The sequence below is a fragment of the Bufo gargarizans genome, chromosome 10 (assembly GCF_014858855.1).
Source record: "Bufo gargarizans isolate SCDJY-AF-19 chromosome 10, ASM1485885v1, whole genome shotgun sequence".
Classification (NCBI taxonomy): domain Eukaryota; kingdom Metazoa; phylum Chordata; class Amphibia; order Anura; family Bufonidae; genus Bufo; species Bufo gargarizans.
The window spans coordinates 39,734,665-39,752,988 of NC_058089.1; the positions used below are offsets into that span (position 1 = coordinate 39,734,665).

At 41.3% G+C, this 18,324-nt stretch overlaps 1 protein-coding gene across 1 annotated transcript in view; it reads left to right on the forward strand.

Moving 5' to 3' along the window:
* Positions 1–6,901, forward strand: part of CAPN1 (calpain 1) — a 55,902-nt gene extending 49,001 nt beyond the window's left edge. The window contains exons 16-22 of the mRNA XM_044269376.1: positions 516–573; positions 708–772; positions 1,112–1,180; positions 1,562–1,640; positions 1,732–1,848; positions 2,458–2,516; positions 6,025–6,901. Coding sequence (XP_044125311.1) covers positions 516–573; positions 708–772; positions 1,112–1,180; positions 1,562–1,640; positions 1,732–1,848; positions 2,458–2,516; positions 6,025–6,051 — 474 coding nt within the window. The 3' untranslated portion in view covers positions 6,052–6,901. The remainder of the gene's footprint in view (positions 1–515; positions 574–707; positions 773–1,111; positions 1,181–1,561; positions 1,641–1,731; positions 1,849–2,457; positions 2,517–6,024) is intronic.
* Positions 6,902–18,324: the final 11,423 nt, after the last annotated feature.

Consider the following 18,324-nt stretch of genomic DNA (forward strand, 5'->3'; position numbering starts at 1 on the left):
GTATATTGTTTTTACATATATGTCCTTTGTATGCCACATTGTGCCTGTTCGGTCTTCCTGCTCTCCTACAAGTCTCCGACACCAGCTCCGTCTCCTCTTTATGGCTGGATTTTGAGACTAAGCAGCCGGGGGGAACAAGAGGGTCCAAAGAGCCACAGCAGAGAGTGTGTGAGGCATGCAAAGGTAGACCGCACCAAAATTGTGGCACTCACCAATAAATTTGAATTAATCGGTGACTGGCATATATCTTTTGTTCCTTTTAGTATATGAATTTATATAGCTGCTATTCGGCTGCCATGAACTCGATGATGTGAAAATCCCTTCTAGTAGCAGCTTTAGGCAAACAATGTTGGCATGTCATGTAGAGCAGGAGAGGCAGTGTTAGCCTCCCGCCGTGAGTCTTTTTAATCTGTCTCCTTCGTCTTCTTATATAATGGTACACACTCATGACTACGCATCCTGTAATATTTATTAATTGGGGGTATTACTGATGCCTATTTCTTTATCATATACAGGATATGGAAATAAGTGTGCAGGAGCTACAGTCCATATTAAACAAAATCATGTCCAAACGTAAGTATACCCTCCAGTGTATAAAAAGAGAACAGATGGTATGTTGTCAGGACTATGGATATGGCTTCAGTCATGTTGTACCACTTAAGAACTTTTCATTTCCATATTTTTATTATTATCTTGTTTAATTGCAGATAAAGACCTTCGCACTAAAGGGTTTAGCGTGGAGTCTTGTCGCAGTATGGTGAACCTTATGGATGTATCCTTTATTGTGATGCTGTTGACGTTGGTTCTAATCCTTCTTATTACCTGCTCTTTGGTCCCAAACCTTCTGTCCTTCTGTGTAGAATTCGATGGGACCTAATGCTCTGGAGTTGCTAATGGTGGAGGATCAACTCATTTTTAATCTAGAATCGCGTGTCACAAATGAAAAAAAAAAAAAAAGATGAGAGTTTCCATTAAAGAGGTAAAACAACCTAAAATACAGTATATAGCCTTCAACATCAGTTGGGTGTTGGCCTTCAGTGGCTTGGTATAAGTTTTGGGTCATCATTAGTTTGAAGCATTGTAGATGTTTTCTTTAACTGTAATATCATAGAAAGATGGAAATGGAAAACTTGGAATGGTGGAATTCAATATCCTGTGGAACAAGATCAAGAATTATTTGGTGAGATCTCAGGCAGCAGAGGTGGTTGTTGGACACAGCTCATGATGGTAGACAACTAGGGGGGGCATTGACCAATATTTTATACACATTAATCACTCCCCCCGCTAGTGCCAGATGCACCACAATTAGGAGGTGCACAGCTCCTAATTGTAGCACATCTTTGGAGGTCCATGCAAGAGAAGTGAAATCTACACCAGTTAATAGTTGGTGTAGATTTCATGCGTAATTTACGTCAGTTTTCTGATGTGAATTATAACATGTATATGCCAGGCTGCCTAATCCCAGCTGTGTACCGCTCACTGTGTATTCACTCAAAAGTGGACCATTGAGCTGAGCTGTAGAGTGCTAGTCACCTTTTGTCTTCGTTGTTTTGGTTCTTAGACTGTTTTTAGAAAGTTTGACGTGGATAAGTCTGGGAGCATGAATGCCTATGAGATGCGTCTGGCGGTGGAGTTTGCAGGTTAGTTTCACATCTCTTTTGAATTTCCAGTTTGGTCCATTAAATAAAGATCTACCCTAAAATACTGTAATTTACACATTTTTGTCTCTAGGTTTCAAACTTAGCAATACCCTGCACCAGCTCATCATCACCCGATATGCAGAGCCCGACCTGGCAGTGGATTTTGATAGCTTTGTGTGTTGTCTAATCCGGCTGGAGACCATGTTTAGTAAGTGAATCTCTTGTTTTAGGCTTTTACCTTTCAGGTTGTGGTGCTCTCTGGCCTGATGTTTACCACAAGCTTTTTAAAAACCCACACAATGCTAGGCCTCACAGAGCAGGTTTGCGGGTATTTTTGATCTATCAATAGTTATCAATTAATATTTGTCAGAAAAAAAGAAAAAAACATGACATGGTTTTTGACTACATCGTAGTTCTGGTTTCCATAGAAGCAGTTCTTGAAACGTTAAGGAAACACCTTCTCCGATGAATGTGGCGACCCTTGTCTATTGGGGTTCTCTGATCTGACCTGAACCTAGATCACTATAGGATTTTTTTTGGTGATCTACCGTAAATTCAATTCAGCCACAATACAAAAGCTGAAATTCAGCCATATTTTCCAGTATGAAAATGGCAGTAAATGATTGATAAAATGATCTTGTTCCATTCACCAAACATCTGTGTACACCTTCTGAGCAAAGCAATTTAACATCCACTAAGATCATTTAGATTTTTGCACTTTTGGACAGAATTGGTTTGTGGATACCGCCTTCATTTTCTCACATCTTTTTACAAGCTTTGGACTGGTTGGAAACCCTATATTTTCTTCTTCTATTAGGATTCTTCCAGGGGATGGACACGGACAAAGACGGTGTTATCAACTTCAACCTCTTCACGGTAAGCCCTTCACTGGCAAGTCATGCATTCATTGGGACACTTTTTATTTTCTTTCTTTGTTTTCACTTAGCAAATTCTAGACTTTCACTGGATCGTCACACAATGCTAAATTAGTGTAACCTTTTCATGTCTGTTACAATTTTATAGAAATGGCACAGACAAAAATGATTTACTACATATGAATACAATATAATACATGCTTGCCAACTTGCCAAATTATGGTACGTAATACTTTCTGGGCAGCAGATTGAGTTTTGTGAACAACGCTCTTCTGCCTAGAAACAATGGCCCTGAATTATCATGCCTTCACTACAGAATTCTGTCTTCAAAAAGTCACAAAATAGGGCCTTTGTGACTTTTTGAACTAACGTACGCACAATTTTGCAACTTTTTGAATTTTTACACCACTCAATCCAGTTTTGAAATGTGGATGGAAAGTAGGTATAGTTAGCTATGTTAATGAGTTTAACTCCAGATTTAAAGGGACACTGACAGGCCCAATAAGCATATTTAGCTATATATGGTATATGACTGCACAGGTCTTCTAATGTGTATTAAAATCATATAACTATACCCCCTGTCCACCTTATAAATACAGTAAACTCATGTTTTATAACCTGATAGAATCGCTCTTCTTTCTGCCCAAGGGGCGGCGTTTCAGCTTCACTTGCGCCCAGCCAGCCTCGTCCCAACCGCCGCTTTGAAGCGCCGCCCAGCTCATCAATATTCACTTTGCTGGGCGGCTTCTGCTGTCCCCGACGTTCCGAGATCCCGCGCATGCCCAGTAGAAAGCTATGGGATCTCGGAACGTCTGGGACAGCAGAAGCCGCCCAGCGAAGTGAATATTGATGAGCTGGGCGGCGCTTCAAAGCGGCGGTTGGGGCGAGGCTGGCTGGGGCGCAAGTGAAGCTGAAACGCCGCCCCTTGGGCAGAAAGAAGAGCGATTCTATCAGGTTATAAAACATGAGTTTACTGTATTTATAAGGTGGACAGGGGGTATAGTTATATGATTTTAATACACATTAGAAGACCTGTGCATATAGATAGATAGATATAGATATATATATATATATATATAGATATATAGATAGAGATATATATATATATATATATATATATATCAAACAAATAAAGTAGCAGCACACCACTAAATGCACTAAGACTGAGTATACAAGTGAATATGTGAACAGGGTCAAATACATGACGCCAATATTATTATTATTATTATTATTATTAACTGCAAATGCAGTAAAGAAGCTTTTAGCGCATATTATTGATCAAAAATATGTCGGGCCCACCTACCAGGCGACAAGGTTGCTTCTTATCAGGTGGGACCTACTCTAACATGGAGGGTCCAGCTCCATTTTCACTCTGATTTAAAAACACCAAGGGCTGGGGGATGGGCGAGGAGTGCCAAGTTCCAAAGAGGATGCCTAGTCCTCTATAATATACATATAAGCAAAAAACGGAACAGCACCTCCTGAGACAAATAGCAGGTGCAGGCTACCCGGCAATAATACAGCAAACAAATAAAGTAGCAGCACACCACTAAATGCACTAAGACTGAGTATACAAGTGAATATGTGAACAGGGTCAAATACATGACGCCAATATTATTATTATTAACTGCAAATGCAGTAAAGAAGCTTTTAGCGCATATTATTGATCAAAAATATGTCGGGCCCACCTACCAGGCGACAAGGTTGCTTCTTATCAGGTGGGACCTACTCTAACATGGAGGGTCCAGCTCTATTTTCACTCTGATTTAAAAACACCAAGGGCTGGGGGATATATATATATATATATATATATATATAATCTCTAATATTATGCTTATTGGGCCTGTCAGTGTCCCTTTTAACATAAATACTTAAAAAAAAAAAAAAAAAAAAAAAAAGTCGCAATCTCATCCCAATAGGAGGGTGGAGTAGGAAAATTGGAGTAGCTTTTCTAGACAAAAGTGTTAGGTTTAAGGATAAAGCAAAATTATCAAACAATATGTGACATTTGATAAATGTGGAATAAAGTACACCAACGCAGACTCCCCTTCATGATAAATTCCCCCCACATGATCTGTTGTACAGTGGAGGGGATTGCTGCATGTAAATGCAGCTCTTTACCTCCACTGATGAGCAGGCAGTTATCGGGAACGGTTCCTTCCTGATAGTCGCCTGCTCAGTCAGGCAGTGTAAATGCGGCTTTAGTCTCAAGATCAAAAAGACGTAGCAGTGTCTGCTTATGACATCTGGCACTATCCATGGCATTTGTGGCTAAGCATTAAAGGGCATATGTCACCAGTTTTAAAGGGGTTGTGCAGGGGTTTTATATTGGATGACCTATCCTCAGGATAGTATCACTATCTGATCGGTGGGGGTACGACACTCGGCACCTCTACCGATCAACTTTTTTAAAGAGGTGGCGGCACTCCATGCGAACGCTTCTTCATTACACCGCCTCTGGTCTCGGAAGCAAGTATCATTACAAGTACTGAATCCATTCACTTAAATGGAGTGAGTACTTGTAATCACACTGTTCCCAGTGATGTCTCTTATGTCTGTACATACAGTATTAATGAGCTTCAGGGAAAGCTTCGCCCACCCCCAATCTCCTGTCATTGATTGACACATTGCTCCTTATGCACAGTAATAGGGAAAAAGGAAAGAATCATTGACAGCAGGGGTCGGGTGCGTGAAGCTTTCCTTGCAGCTCATTAATATGAGGACACCTTCCTCTGCTTCTCTTAAAAAACTACTATATGTACAGACATAAGCGAGACAGCTCTGGGAACAGCAGCATAAAGGTGGTGACAGATTCCCTTTAGGAGGTTGTCCAGTATTAGAAAAATTTAGATGCTTTCTTCCAAAAACAGTGCCACACTTGTTGGCAGGCTGTATGTGGTATTGCCGCTCATTCCCATTTATTTCAATGGAGCTGATCCGCAATACCAGACACAATGCATGGACAGTTATGGCAGTGTTTTTGGATAGAAGCAGCCATGTTTTTCTAATCCTGGATACGTCTAATCTCCTTTTAACTAAAGATCTGGGCAGACCAGAACTACTTTTTCACTTTTATTTCGATCTTTATCAATTTGATATAATTTAGATTACATTATAAAATTTAATTAGGTGAGGGTCCAACCTCTGGGACTTCGCTATGACTTTAAATAAAAAAACAAGGTGACCCGAACACCTGTTCCTGGCTCGAGAGCATGAAGAGCTTGCTGCATTCCTCCAGAGATGGATGGGAATGCCAGAAACCTGTTCTTGAGCTCATTCAGCCAGTTCCATTCATCTCTGGGGAGACAGAGGAACAGCTTTAACATAAGAAAAGTAATTCCATTCTAGCCATCTCTGACCAACGACCTTGATACTGGCCTCATTGAAGTCATCTACGCCTGTGAGCAGGCAGTACTTACATAGCCATCCAAATGTCCATAAAGCTGTTTCATGTGGCTAGGGTTTCCATGCTTCTAATGTCTTTTTTTTTATTATTTTTATCATTGCAGTGGCTCCAGATGACTATGTTTGCCTAATGAAATCCTTGTCCTGCATGGGCTGGATCCCTGAATGCTCCTGTGTGCTGTAATGAAGCACAAGTGCCTTTCCACTCACTGCCCCCGTGCCAAATCAATACAATGAAGATATGCCTCTCTGCCATCTCTCTCCTGAATATGTTCCTGCGTGGCCTTTCCTGTCTCTGTAGCATCCATTATATGTATATCTCCAACTTGTATCCCCTCCCTCCACTTTCACAAGTCAGAGAGAGATCTTGGTACAGTGGTCTTCAACCCTTGCTCTAGAGTTCTTTCAAAATGTATGTATGCAGCTATAAGGCCATGTTAGAAGTTGCAGTTTTACAATATCTGAAGAGATGTAGGTTGGAGACCGCAGTCTAAATGTGACCATACATAGTCAAAAGGTGATGAAAATGGATTGGGTAAAATTTAACAACAAATGATCATTGACTGTTATCGTCAGCTGTGTTAAATATTCATCCAGTAGTCCACGAATGATCTATCTGTGAAAGGCAGACGTTACCCAGAAAGATCATCCCTCCTTCAACCAGTCTCATTGTCCATGCATGGCCAGTTTGAACAACTGTATCGGCCCATATAGACTTAAATGTTTGACTGTGCCTGAAAAACGATCATTAACCAGACAATCAAGCGTTCAACATCAGCCCTACTGTCTGTCTGTGTATGGCCACCTTTTAGAGTCCTGCTGTGGTCAGATGTCTTATGTTACACTCGTCGCCCTCTCTCATTTTGTACTGGTTTTAAAAGCCAAACTAAAGATGATGATTCTGTAAGACGGCAGCAATACTCATGAACTGTACATAGACTATTGCATTGCTTATACAATACAGACTTTTATACAACTAAATACAAGTCTACTGACGTGTTTTTTTTTTACCAACATTGTGATAAATATAACAATATAGATGTCATATGATTAATGCAGAGTTAAAGGGGTTCTCCAGAAAAAAAAATAAAAAATCTGCCTCATCATCCTCTCTGCTCTGCTGGTCAGGAATCATGATCCTGAATGCAGGTGAATCTCTGTGGGAGATGATGAGGAGACATGAGAGGAGGCGAGGTGTGGATAATGAGCAGCAGCACTTGTTTACAGTCTCCATTACCACAGTCTGATCTGTCTGTCCTCTTGTACTTAATGTCTCCTCATGAACTAAATTCCCCAGAGATTCAGCTAAAGTTCTTATCATCTGTATTCAGGATCATAATCCCTGACAAGTAGAGAGGAGGAGAAGGCAGCTCTTTACCTCAGTGTTGTAAAGTAACTTGTCCTCATGTGTGATCAGGACAGGTTCTGTGCGAACTAATGGGACAGCGGCCATTTTGTTTCCCCTGATGATTGCTCCCAAGACAAAATGAGCCATTATAAATATTGAAAGGTATTTGAGAATATATTTATAATAAAGTAATATTTAAGTATTTTAATTTTCTTAATTCCCAGAGAACCCCTTTAAGACTGCATCTGGCCATGAACAAGCCCATAGTGGAGTGCAGTGGCTATGATCTTTCCCAGGCCCTGTAGCCTAAAGGTCCCAAAAGTTATTCTGCCCCATATCGCATTCTACTGTAGCCAAAGCATTGTTTCACCTGTTCCTGAAACGGGTGACCCAGGAATCACATCATTCCTAGAACAAATTGCAGAGCTGGAACTACATTATTTCCTGAACCCCCATAGTGGTTAATGGAGGGTGGGTACGCATGATTGGCTGCGCTCTGTTCACTTTGGGGCCCTGTTCTGGAGATAAGAGTGGGTACCACAGGTGGGACTTGCACCTATCTGAAATTGATGGCACATCCTAGTGTTATGCCATCAATGCCTGAGATGAGCCAACACTGTTAAATAATGGACACAAATAAATGACCAAAAAAGTGTTGTTGGAGATGGATCCATTCCTGATTTGGGCACAAAAATAAAGCATTGAATGTTGTGTCAATTTACCTTTTAAAGAAACCTGGCATAGAAACAAAGAGGAGTCAAGTTCCTTTCATCTTTGTGTGCTGGCTGAATGAATGCATAAGACATAACTAAATAATGGCATTTATGCTACCTGGACTCCAATGGCCAAGCCTTGCGTCATTCACCAGACCTCCTTTGTATGTGCAGTAACACTGGAGGGGTGAGACAAAATAGGCATCTATTGGAATAAATACAAGTTTTAGTTTTATATTTTGTACCCCTAAACAAGATCAAATATATTTATATGGCCAGTTTCAAATGAGCATGTTCAACGTGTGGGAGTGTGAAATTCAGTAGTGGACTCTGCTCTTCTGACTAGACCACATGGCATTATAATGATTTATAATGTTGTGTGTCTCTGCCCAACCTCAACTGTAATGGTTTGTACTCAAATAATGCCATCAATACAAATTATTACAGTTTAGGTTAGGCAGAGACACACATAATTATAAATCTTTATAATGCCATGCGGCCAGTCCACTATGGGAATTCACGCTCCCACATGGAACAGTGAACACACTCCTTTAAAACTAGTCTAAGGGCTCATGCACACGAAAGTATTTTGTTTCTGTCTCCGTCTCCATTTTTTTTTTTTGCAGAACCTCTCGCTTCAATGGGGGCCTAAAAAAACCCTGAAATGACTGGGTGCATTCTGTTTCAGTATGTCTGTTCTGCCAAAAAATAGAACGTCCTATTATTGTCCGTATTACGGACAAGGCTAGGACTGTTCTATTATGGACCAGCTGTTCTGTTCTGCAAAATACGGTTGTGTGCATGAGCCCTAGGACGTTATCAAAATGGTAAAAATGCAAAAAACTTAAATGATATCCCTCATAGGGGTGGCACATAATGAGAAAACACAGTCTTTCATCCAGAAACAGCTTAACCTGTTATGGACACAGGGCGTACAGGTACGTCATGGTGGCCTGGTACTTAAAGACACAAGGCGTACGCCTGTGTATTTCCGATCATCGGCGGGTGGTGATCGGAACCCAGTGCCTGCTCAAATCATTGAGCAGGCACCCGGGGCCAATACGCAAAGTTTGTAAAATCAGTTTTGAATACCTTGAGGGGTGTAGTTTCTTAGATGGGGTGACTTTTATGGAGTTTCTACTCTAGGGGTGCATTAGGGGGGCTTCAAATGGGACATGGTGTCAAAAAAACTGTCCAGCAAAATCTGGCTTCCAAAAACCATACGGCGCACCTTTCACTCTACGCCCTACTGTGTGCCCGTACAGTAGTTTACAGCCACATATTGGGTGTTTATGCAAACTACAGAATTGGGGCAACAAATATAGCATTTTGTTTGCCTGTTAACCCTTGATTTGTTACTGGAAAAAATGGATTAAAATAGAAAATTTGTCCAAAAATTGAAATTCTCAAATTTCATTCCCATCTGCCAATAACTCTTGTGCAACACCTAAAGGGTTAACAACATTTGTAAAATCAGTATAGAATACCTTGAGGGGTGTAGTTTCTAGAATATGGTTATTTTTGGGTGGTTTCTATTATGTAAGCCTCACAAAGGGACTTCAGACCTGAACTGGTCCTTAAAAATTGGTTTTTTAAAAATTTCTGAAAAATTTCAAGATTTGCTAAACTTCTAAGCCTTGTAACATCCCCAAAAAATAAAATATAATTCCCAAAATGATCCAAACATGAAGTAGACATATGGGAAATGTAAAATAATAACTATTTTTGGAGGTATTACTATGTATTAAGTTCCAGCTAAATTTAATCACATTGATATATTGGGGCTAGAAGAATTTCATGTTCCAGCAAAAAAAAACTAAAATCACAGTTTTATTGATATGCATTAAAAAGATCCAGAACGGACCTCCGATACCAAGACAATTTTTTTTACATAAAGTGGTTTACTGATAGACTGGGGTTGATAGTGCTGCTGGGGGAAGGGGGGGAATAAATTGTCCCTATGCTTACCCCTATCCTAAAGCCTCAGCCCAGGGAGGACCCCTGATGATGGAGACCCCCTGTCCACGTTCCTAGGCTATTATTGACCCTGCATTATCCCTAAGGGTTTATAGTCTGGATACCCCCGGATATGAGGCAAGGATAAAAAAGTGCAAAACGTACACAAAATATACTGGATGCTGCAAACAAAGTGCATATACATATAATCAGGGTTAACAATATTGCCAACACCCAAAATAAACCTCAACGCGTTTCCCCCTAGTCAATACTATGAGATCATCAGGAGGTGGAGATATCAATAATGATCTATCAAGCACTGATGTAACACAATAAGTACTCGGGCAATACCAGGTTACATAAAAGGATAGCTGCTATACATAGTCTAAATAGGGAGCGTTCTGAGACCGATCAACTTAAGGTATAGCACCGTTCAAGGTCAGCCACAGCCACAGCTCTCATATGTGGCTATATCGGTGCTGCGGTCGCAGGTCCTGAAGGCCATAGACAAGTGTGTTCCACATCCTGTTGAACAAAAATGATTGTATATCAATATGATGTTCCATAATGATATACATCAAGTAGCAATGATATAATGTACACTCACAGTTAGGGGTATAGTGCACCCTACTCAGACAGCATTCCTGTCGTCCCACTGCGGATAGCCTTGATAAGGCCCACACTGTGATAAAAAAACAGGATCACCAAATGTAAATCAGCATGTTAGTATCGATCCATTCAATGTATATAATTGGTTTAACTTACATATTCCAGGCCTCCTTATATTCAGCGCTCCTCCGGTAAGCGGTATACTGGTATGTCCCTAATCATATTTAAAGCGCTACCAATCAGCGCCACAGAACCCATTGGTGGACAGCGGGGTTTTCGGCAATGACGTCACTTTCTGGTCATGGAACGCAGGAGCGTTCCAAGGTATGATTTCCGGTGTCCAGAAGGCAAGTTCCGGGCTGTGGAACGCACAGCGTTCCAAAGCATAGTATCCGGTGCCCATGTTTCCCCGCCCACATATTCCAGTCACATGACCTGTCCAGTTTCCTGTTGGTGAAACGCAGGTTGGGCTCCTATTTTCAGCATCTTGCGTTCCACAGGTATTGGATCGCATGATAGGGATACTGGAGACACCCAGTCATAAATGCATCATATAGTGGGGAATTATATAATTGATAATTGAAGCCCACTTATTAAAGAGCATATCAACCAGGTAATCATAAGGTCATGTAATCCCTAAATGTGGCTCATTAATTGTAAAGTAGCATAAATATAATTATACCACAATAACATAATTTTTCTAAAGACGGTCCACAGTCAGTGCCCGTCTGTAGACAGTGACTTGATATACGTCACTGATGTCCATTCCGATGCATCAAGTTTTGATGCTTCACGCATCAGGCCTAATTTTGGAAAATTAGGCCTGATTGTCTTGCCTATATAGGCCTTTGGACAAGGACACTGCCAGATGTATATTGCCCACTTGCTACGACAATTACAGAAATCCCTAATTTTTGAAAAGTTGTCCCGTGACCGCACATGTTATTGTCTTAGAAGTGGAGATATACTTACACGCTTTGCATGATCCACATCTAAACATTACTGAGGGTTTACGGTCAAGCCACATACCTTCCCTAATGGGAGGGGTATAGTGGCTGTGGACAAGAAGGTCCTTGAGACTCCTACCACGTTTGTAACTAAACACTCGGTTTCTCTGTCAAGATGTCACATAGATCTGGGTCAATCTGAAGTATGGGCCAATATCTATTAAGTGTCATCATGACCTGTTCGTTAGCTGAGTCAAAGGTGGATATGATTCGGGGGGGGGGGGGGGGGTTGGCTTTTATCATGATCCCTATGTTTAGGGACTAGGAGACTGGTACGGTCCTGGTGGGCTGCATTTTAAAAGGCTTCTTTTAGATGTTTCTGGGGATATCCCCTCTCTCTGAACCTCATTTGCAGCTTCCTCGCTTCATTGTAAAAAGTCTGGTTGTCCGAACAATTGTGCACGGAGATACTGTCCCCTCAGGATTCCCCGTTCAAGGGCTATGGGGTGATGGCTCTCCCAGTGTAGAAGGGATTTGTGGTGGTCGCCTTTCTATGGATATCAGTATTTAGTTTGTCACCATCCTTCGTGACACGAACATCCAGAAAGGTGATCGTCTTCGGATCAATCTCAAATGTAAACTTGGGGCCAATTTAGTTATCATTGAGCTCAGTTACAAAGTTAGGTGGGTCAGATGAATTCAGTAACTTTGTAACTGAGCTCAATGATAACCAAATTGGCCTCAAGTTTACATTTGAGATTGATCCGAAGACAATCGCCTTTCTGGATGTTCGTGTCACGAAAGATGGTGACAAACTAATTACTGATATCCATAGAAAGGCGACACAAATTCCCTTCTACACTGGGAGAGCCATCACCCCATAGCCCTTAAACAGGGAATCCCAAGGGGACAGTATCTCCGTGTACGACGGAATTGTTCGGACAACCAGACTTTTTACAATGAAGCGAGGAAGCAGCAAATGAGGTTCAGAGAGAAGGGATATCCCCAGAAACATCTAAAAGAATCTTTTTAAAATGCAGCACACCAGGACCGTACCAGTCTCCTAGTCCCTAAACATAGGGATCATGATAAAAGCCAATCCCCTCCGAATCGTATCCACCTTTGACTCCGCTAACGAACAGGTCATCATGACACTTAATAGATATTGGCCCATACTTCAGATGGACCCCAATCTATGTGACATCTTGACGGAGAAACCGAGCGTTAGTTACAAACGTGGTAGGAGTCTCAAGGACCGTCTTGTCCACAGCCACTATACCCCTCCAATTAGGGAAGGTACGTGGCTTGACCGTAAACCCTCAGGAATGTTTAGGTGTAGATCATGCAAAGCGTGTAAGTATATCTCCACCTCTAAGACAATAACATGTGCGGTCACGGGACAACTTTTCAAAATTAGGTATTTCTGTAATTGTCGTAGCAAGGGGGCAATATACACTCACCTAAAGAATTATTAGGAAAACCTGTTCTATTTCTCATTTAATGCGATTATCTAGTCAACCAATCACATGGCAGTTGCTTCAATGCATGTAGGGTTGTGGTCCTAGTCAAGACAATCTCCTGAACTCCAAACTGAATGTCAGAATGGGAAAGAAAGGTGATTTAAGCAATTTTGAGTGTGGCATGGTTGTTGGTGCCAGACGGGCCGGTCTGAGTATTTCACAATCTGCTCAGTTACTGGGATTTTCATGCACAACCATTTCTAGGGTTTACAAAGAATGGTGTGAAAAGGGAAAAACATCCAGTATGCGGCAGTCCTGTGGGCGAAAATGCCTTGTTGATGCTAGAGGTCAGAAGAGAATGGGCCGACTGATTCAAGATGATAGAAGAGCAACGTTGACTGAAATAACCACTTGTTACAACCGAGGTATGCAGCAAAGCATTTGTGAAGCCACAACACGCACAACCTTGAGGCGGATGGGCTACAACAGCAGAAGACCCCACCGGGTACCACTCATCTCCACTACAAATAGGAAAAAGAGGCTACAATTTGCACGAGCTCACCAAAATTGGACTGTTGAAGACTGGAAAAATGTTGCCTGGTCTGATGAGTCTCGATTTCTGTTGAGTCATTCAAATGGTAGAGTCCGAATTTGGCGTAAACAGAATGAGAACATGTATCCATCATGCCTTTTTACCACTGTGCAGGCTGGTGGTGGTGGTCTAATGGTGTGGGGGATGTTTTCTGGGCACACTTTAGCCCCCTTAGTGCCAATTGGCCATCGTTTAAATGCCACAGGCTTACCTGAGCATTGTTTCTGACCATGTCCATCCCTTCATGACCACCATGTACCCATCCTCTGATGGCTACTTCCAGCAGGATAATGCACCATGTCACAAAGCTCGAATCATTTCAAATTGGATTCTTGAACATGACAATGAGTTCACTGTACTAAAATGGCCCCCCACAGTCACCAGATCTAAACCCAATAGAGCATCTTTGGGAAGTGGTGGAACGGGAGCTTTGTGCCCTGGATGTGCATCCATCAAATCTCCATCAACTGCAAGATGCTATCCTATCAATATGGGCCAACATTTCTAAAGAATGCTATCAGCACCTTGTTGAATCAATGCCACGTAGAATTAAGGAAGTTCTGAAGGCAAAAGGGGGTCCAACGCCGTATTATTATGGTGCTCCTAATAATTCTTTAGGTGAGTGTACATCTGCCAGCCAGTGTCCTTGTCCAAAGGACTATATAGGCAAGACAATCAGAGAAGTATGGAGGAGAGTATGTGAACATGTGAATGATGTAATTAAAAATAACCTCACACTAGTAGCTTCACATGTCAATGAAACTCACGGGGGGAACCCTGGATGCCTGAAATTCTCTGTCTTGGAACTTGTCCAACCGTCACCTAGGGGCGGGGACTGGGACAGAAAAATATTACAGAAAGAATGTACATGGATCCATCGCTTTAAATCTCAGGCTCCATTGGGCATAAATGAAAGACTAATCTTTTCCTGTTTTTTGTTAATATGGCTGCACCTGTGGTGCCCCTATCTGTTGATTGGTGACCAAGCTTTATAGTGAATCCTGTAGTGTTTCCAAAATTAGGCCTGATGCTTGAAGCATCAAAACTTGATGTATCGGAATGGACATCAGTGACGTATATCATGTCACTGTCCACAGACGGGCACTGACTGTGGACCGTCTTTAGAAGAATTATGTTATTGTGGTATAATTGAAGATTTTCCTAGTTTCAACGAAGGAAAATATAGATTTTATGAAAGACAGGAGACGAACATTATGCTAATATCTCTTTTTTACTCCCAGCAGCAAAATAGTTCACAATGTAAACATAGAACATTTTTTATAAAATATGTAAATGAGCCTCTAGGACTATCCAATGAACAGCCAACAAAGGTTATATAAGGTTTAGCCCCACATAAAAACGTCCTTCTTTCTTAATGATATGATGAAGGATAACTGGAACTTGGTACGATAAACATCCATTATAAATACAGGCGTTGGAAATTAAATCTGGATTTGATGATCCACCAAGAATCGCACCATCTTGAATATAATCGGTGTATTAAACTGAAAGGAAAGAGAAATGTAGATAATAAGGGTTGGGTCAAAAGGGTGGGATAATGTTCGTCTCCTGTCTTTAATAAAATCTATATTTTCCTTCGTTGAAACTAGGAAAATCTTCAATTTTAATTCAAGACAGGAGACTCCATTATGCAAGTTCAAAGCTTAATTTTAGATATGAATGTAAAGCATAATATCACAACATTGTTACTGGTTATTAAATAATACCATGGAAACATGTGCTTCAGGTCTGAAATAAAAGTTTTTAAAAGTTGATTCGGAAGACCAATTAGCTGCTTTTAAGATGTCTGATATAGATCCTCCAGCTTGTCTAACTTTAGTAGACATAGCTCCTCTAGAGGAGTGTGCTCCAAAGAGTGAGGTATCAACTCCAGCTAAAGACATAGTTTGAGATACCCATCTAGCCAGGGTTGCTGATGACACTGGTAAGTGAGGTTTGCAATAAGAAATAAGGAGTTGAGATACCGATGGATTCCTGAGTGGTAAGGTTTTTAGTTCATAGGATTGTAAACACCTAACTACACAAAGTTTTTCTTGTAAAGGGAACGCAGGGTAGAAAACCGATGAGATATTGGTTTTTGTACGACGTACAATAGAGAATTGGACGCCTTGTGGTAGAAGCTGTCTATGGGATATATCCAAAGATTTGACATCTGATACTCGTTTAAATGAAATAAGGCATAATAACATGGTTAGTTTAAATGACAACAATTTCAACGGAAGAAGATCATTATCCTCCCAATTTAGGAACAAATTGAAAACCAAATTTACGTCCCAAGTAGAATTATATTTGGGCATGGGAGGTCTTCGAAATCTAATACCCTTCATGAGTTTGCAAACTAAAGGGTGTTTGCCTACTGGTAGAGTTTGGATAGGGGAATGATAAAAGGAAATGGCCGATCGGTAAACGTTAATCGTTCTATATGCTTTTCCTGCGTCAAAAGAATCAGACAGGAAATTTATAATCTGATTTAAAGGTGCACATACGGGATCCAATGACCGTTGACTGCACCAATTAGACCAAATCTTCCAGGCTGATCTGTAAGAAGATCGGGTGCCTGGAGCCCAGGCGTCAGAAAGAATGTCGTTAGCCGATCGTGAAATTTCAAAATCAATTCCTGACGACCGGAAATTAACCAGGCTACTAAGGATAGATGGTTCGATAGAATTAACGGATGTTGTTGTCCTGCTGGATTTAGAAGGATCGAGGAATGAATGGGAAGGATACGTGGGTAATCTATCGTCATTGCCAGTATCTGGGGAAACCATGTTTGAGTTGTCCAGAGTGGGGTTATCAGAACCAGAGTTGATTGTTGTGACATGGTTAGAAGAAGAATCCTCGGAATGAGATTGAAAGGAGGGAAAGCATATAACCTCTTCTCGGGCCATATCTGAGATAGAGCGTCGGTTCCTAACGATTCCGGATCGGGGCGCCAACTGAAAAAACGAGGAAGTTGACGATTGAGTCGAGAGGCAAAAAGATCCAGGTACATTGGACCCCAAAGTGAATCGATCTGATGAAAGATGTTGGGATCTAATCTCCAATCGCTGGAATCTGTGAGAAATCGGGAATTCCAATCTGCAATGGTATTGGATAAGCCCGGAAGGTATTCTGCCTTCAGAGTGATATGTTTGTCTAGGCAGAAATGCCAAAAAGTTTTGGCAATGTTGGCTAACGTCTCTGATCTGGTTCCTCCCAAGCGGTTGATGTATTGTACCGCCGCTATATTGTCCATCCGAAGAAGGACACAGCAATTGGATATTTGTTTTGTAAAACTCTTGAGGGCAAAAGAGCCTGCCAAAAGTTCTAAACAGTTGATATGAAGGGAAGACTCTTTTTCGGACCATTTCCCTCCTGTGGAAAGGGAGCCACGCCGAGCACCCCAACCCAGTAGACTGGCGTCCGACTCGATAACTATATCTGGGACAGAATTGAATATAGTTTTCCCATTCCAGTCTTGGATATGTTGTAGCCACCAAATTAACTCCTCCCTGGTGTCCGGGGTTAGGATTACTTCGTCCGAGTAACCTAATCCTTCCCTTAAATGTTGTGTTTTTAAACGTTGGAGAGCCCTGTAATGTAAGGGAGCAGGAAAAATTGCTTGGATTGAGGCTGAGAGTAGGCCTACAATCCGTGCTATTGTCCTCAGAGATACTAAATTCTTGTTGAGGACAGATCGGATTTCTTTCCTGATAGTCTTCAATTTCCTGGATGGAAGACTCAGAGTAGCAGATTGAGTATCTACCAGGAAGCCCAAAAATTCCACCTGTTTTGATGGAATTAATTTTGATTTTTTCGTAGTTGACTAGAAATCCCAAATTGGTCAAAGGAGTTAGTGCCCAATGGATATGAAGGTGAATTATTGAAAGAGATTGAGCCATGATAAGAATATAGTCTAAATAAGGCGTACACCTCTTGTCCGAAGGATTGCCACCACTGGTTTTAATAGTTTTGTGAAACACCAAGAAGCGGAAGCCAATCCGAATGGTAGGCTGGTGAATTGATATTTGTGACCCTTCCATAGAAACTGGAGGTAAGGTTGAGACATCGGATGCATAGTCACCGTGAGATAGGCGTCTTTCAGATCTATTTTTGCAAGCCAATCTTCTTGTAGGAGTAGGTCTCTCAGTAAATGGATACCCTCCATTTTGAACTGTCTGTAGACTACATAATTGTTGAGGGTTTTCAGATTGATTACAGGTCTGTGACCTCCATCCCTCTTTTTCACTAAGAAGGGATTGCTCAAAAAAACCAGAGATTGTACAGGTATTTTTATTAAAGCGCCTTTGGAACATAGTTCCTTGATTTCTAAATGTATCAGATTTTGATCTGTCTGGGAAAATGTGATCGGATGTGGTAACTGAGTTTGAATTGGTTTGTAGCCAAAGTCTATTTGGTAGCCTCTTACGGTGTTTAATATCCATGCGTCTGTTGAAATCATAGCCCAGACGTGGATAAAATGTTTTATCCGACCTCCTAAGGGAATGTGGGAAGAAAATGGAAAGAGATTTCTTACCTGCAGAGGGTAAGAACTTGATCTCGGGAATCCTCTATTTCCTCTCGCACGCCATGGTCTTCCTCTTGTAGGGAAGAATGGAGTGGTATTGTAGGAGGTGGATGGGTAGTTAGTATATTCTTGTTGTGGGGAGGGGCCTTTAAAGAATTGTCTGTCGTGGGATCCTCGGCTGGGAAACCGGCCCTTTAGTCTCCCAGCCCTTCCAAAAACACGCCCTTGGAAGACACTTTTTAAAGAATTCT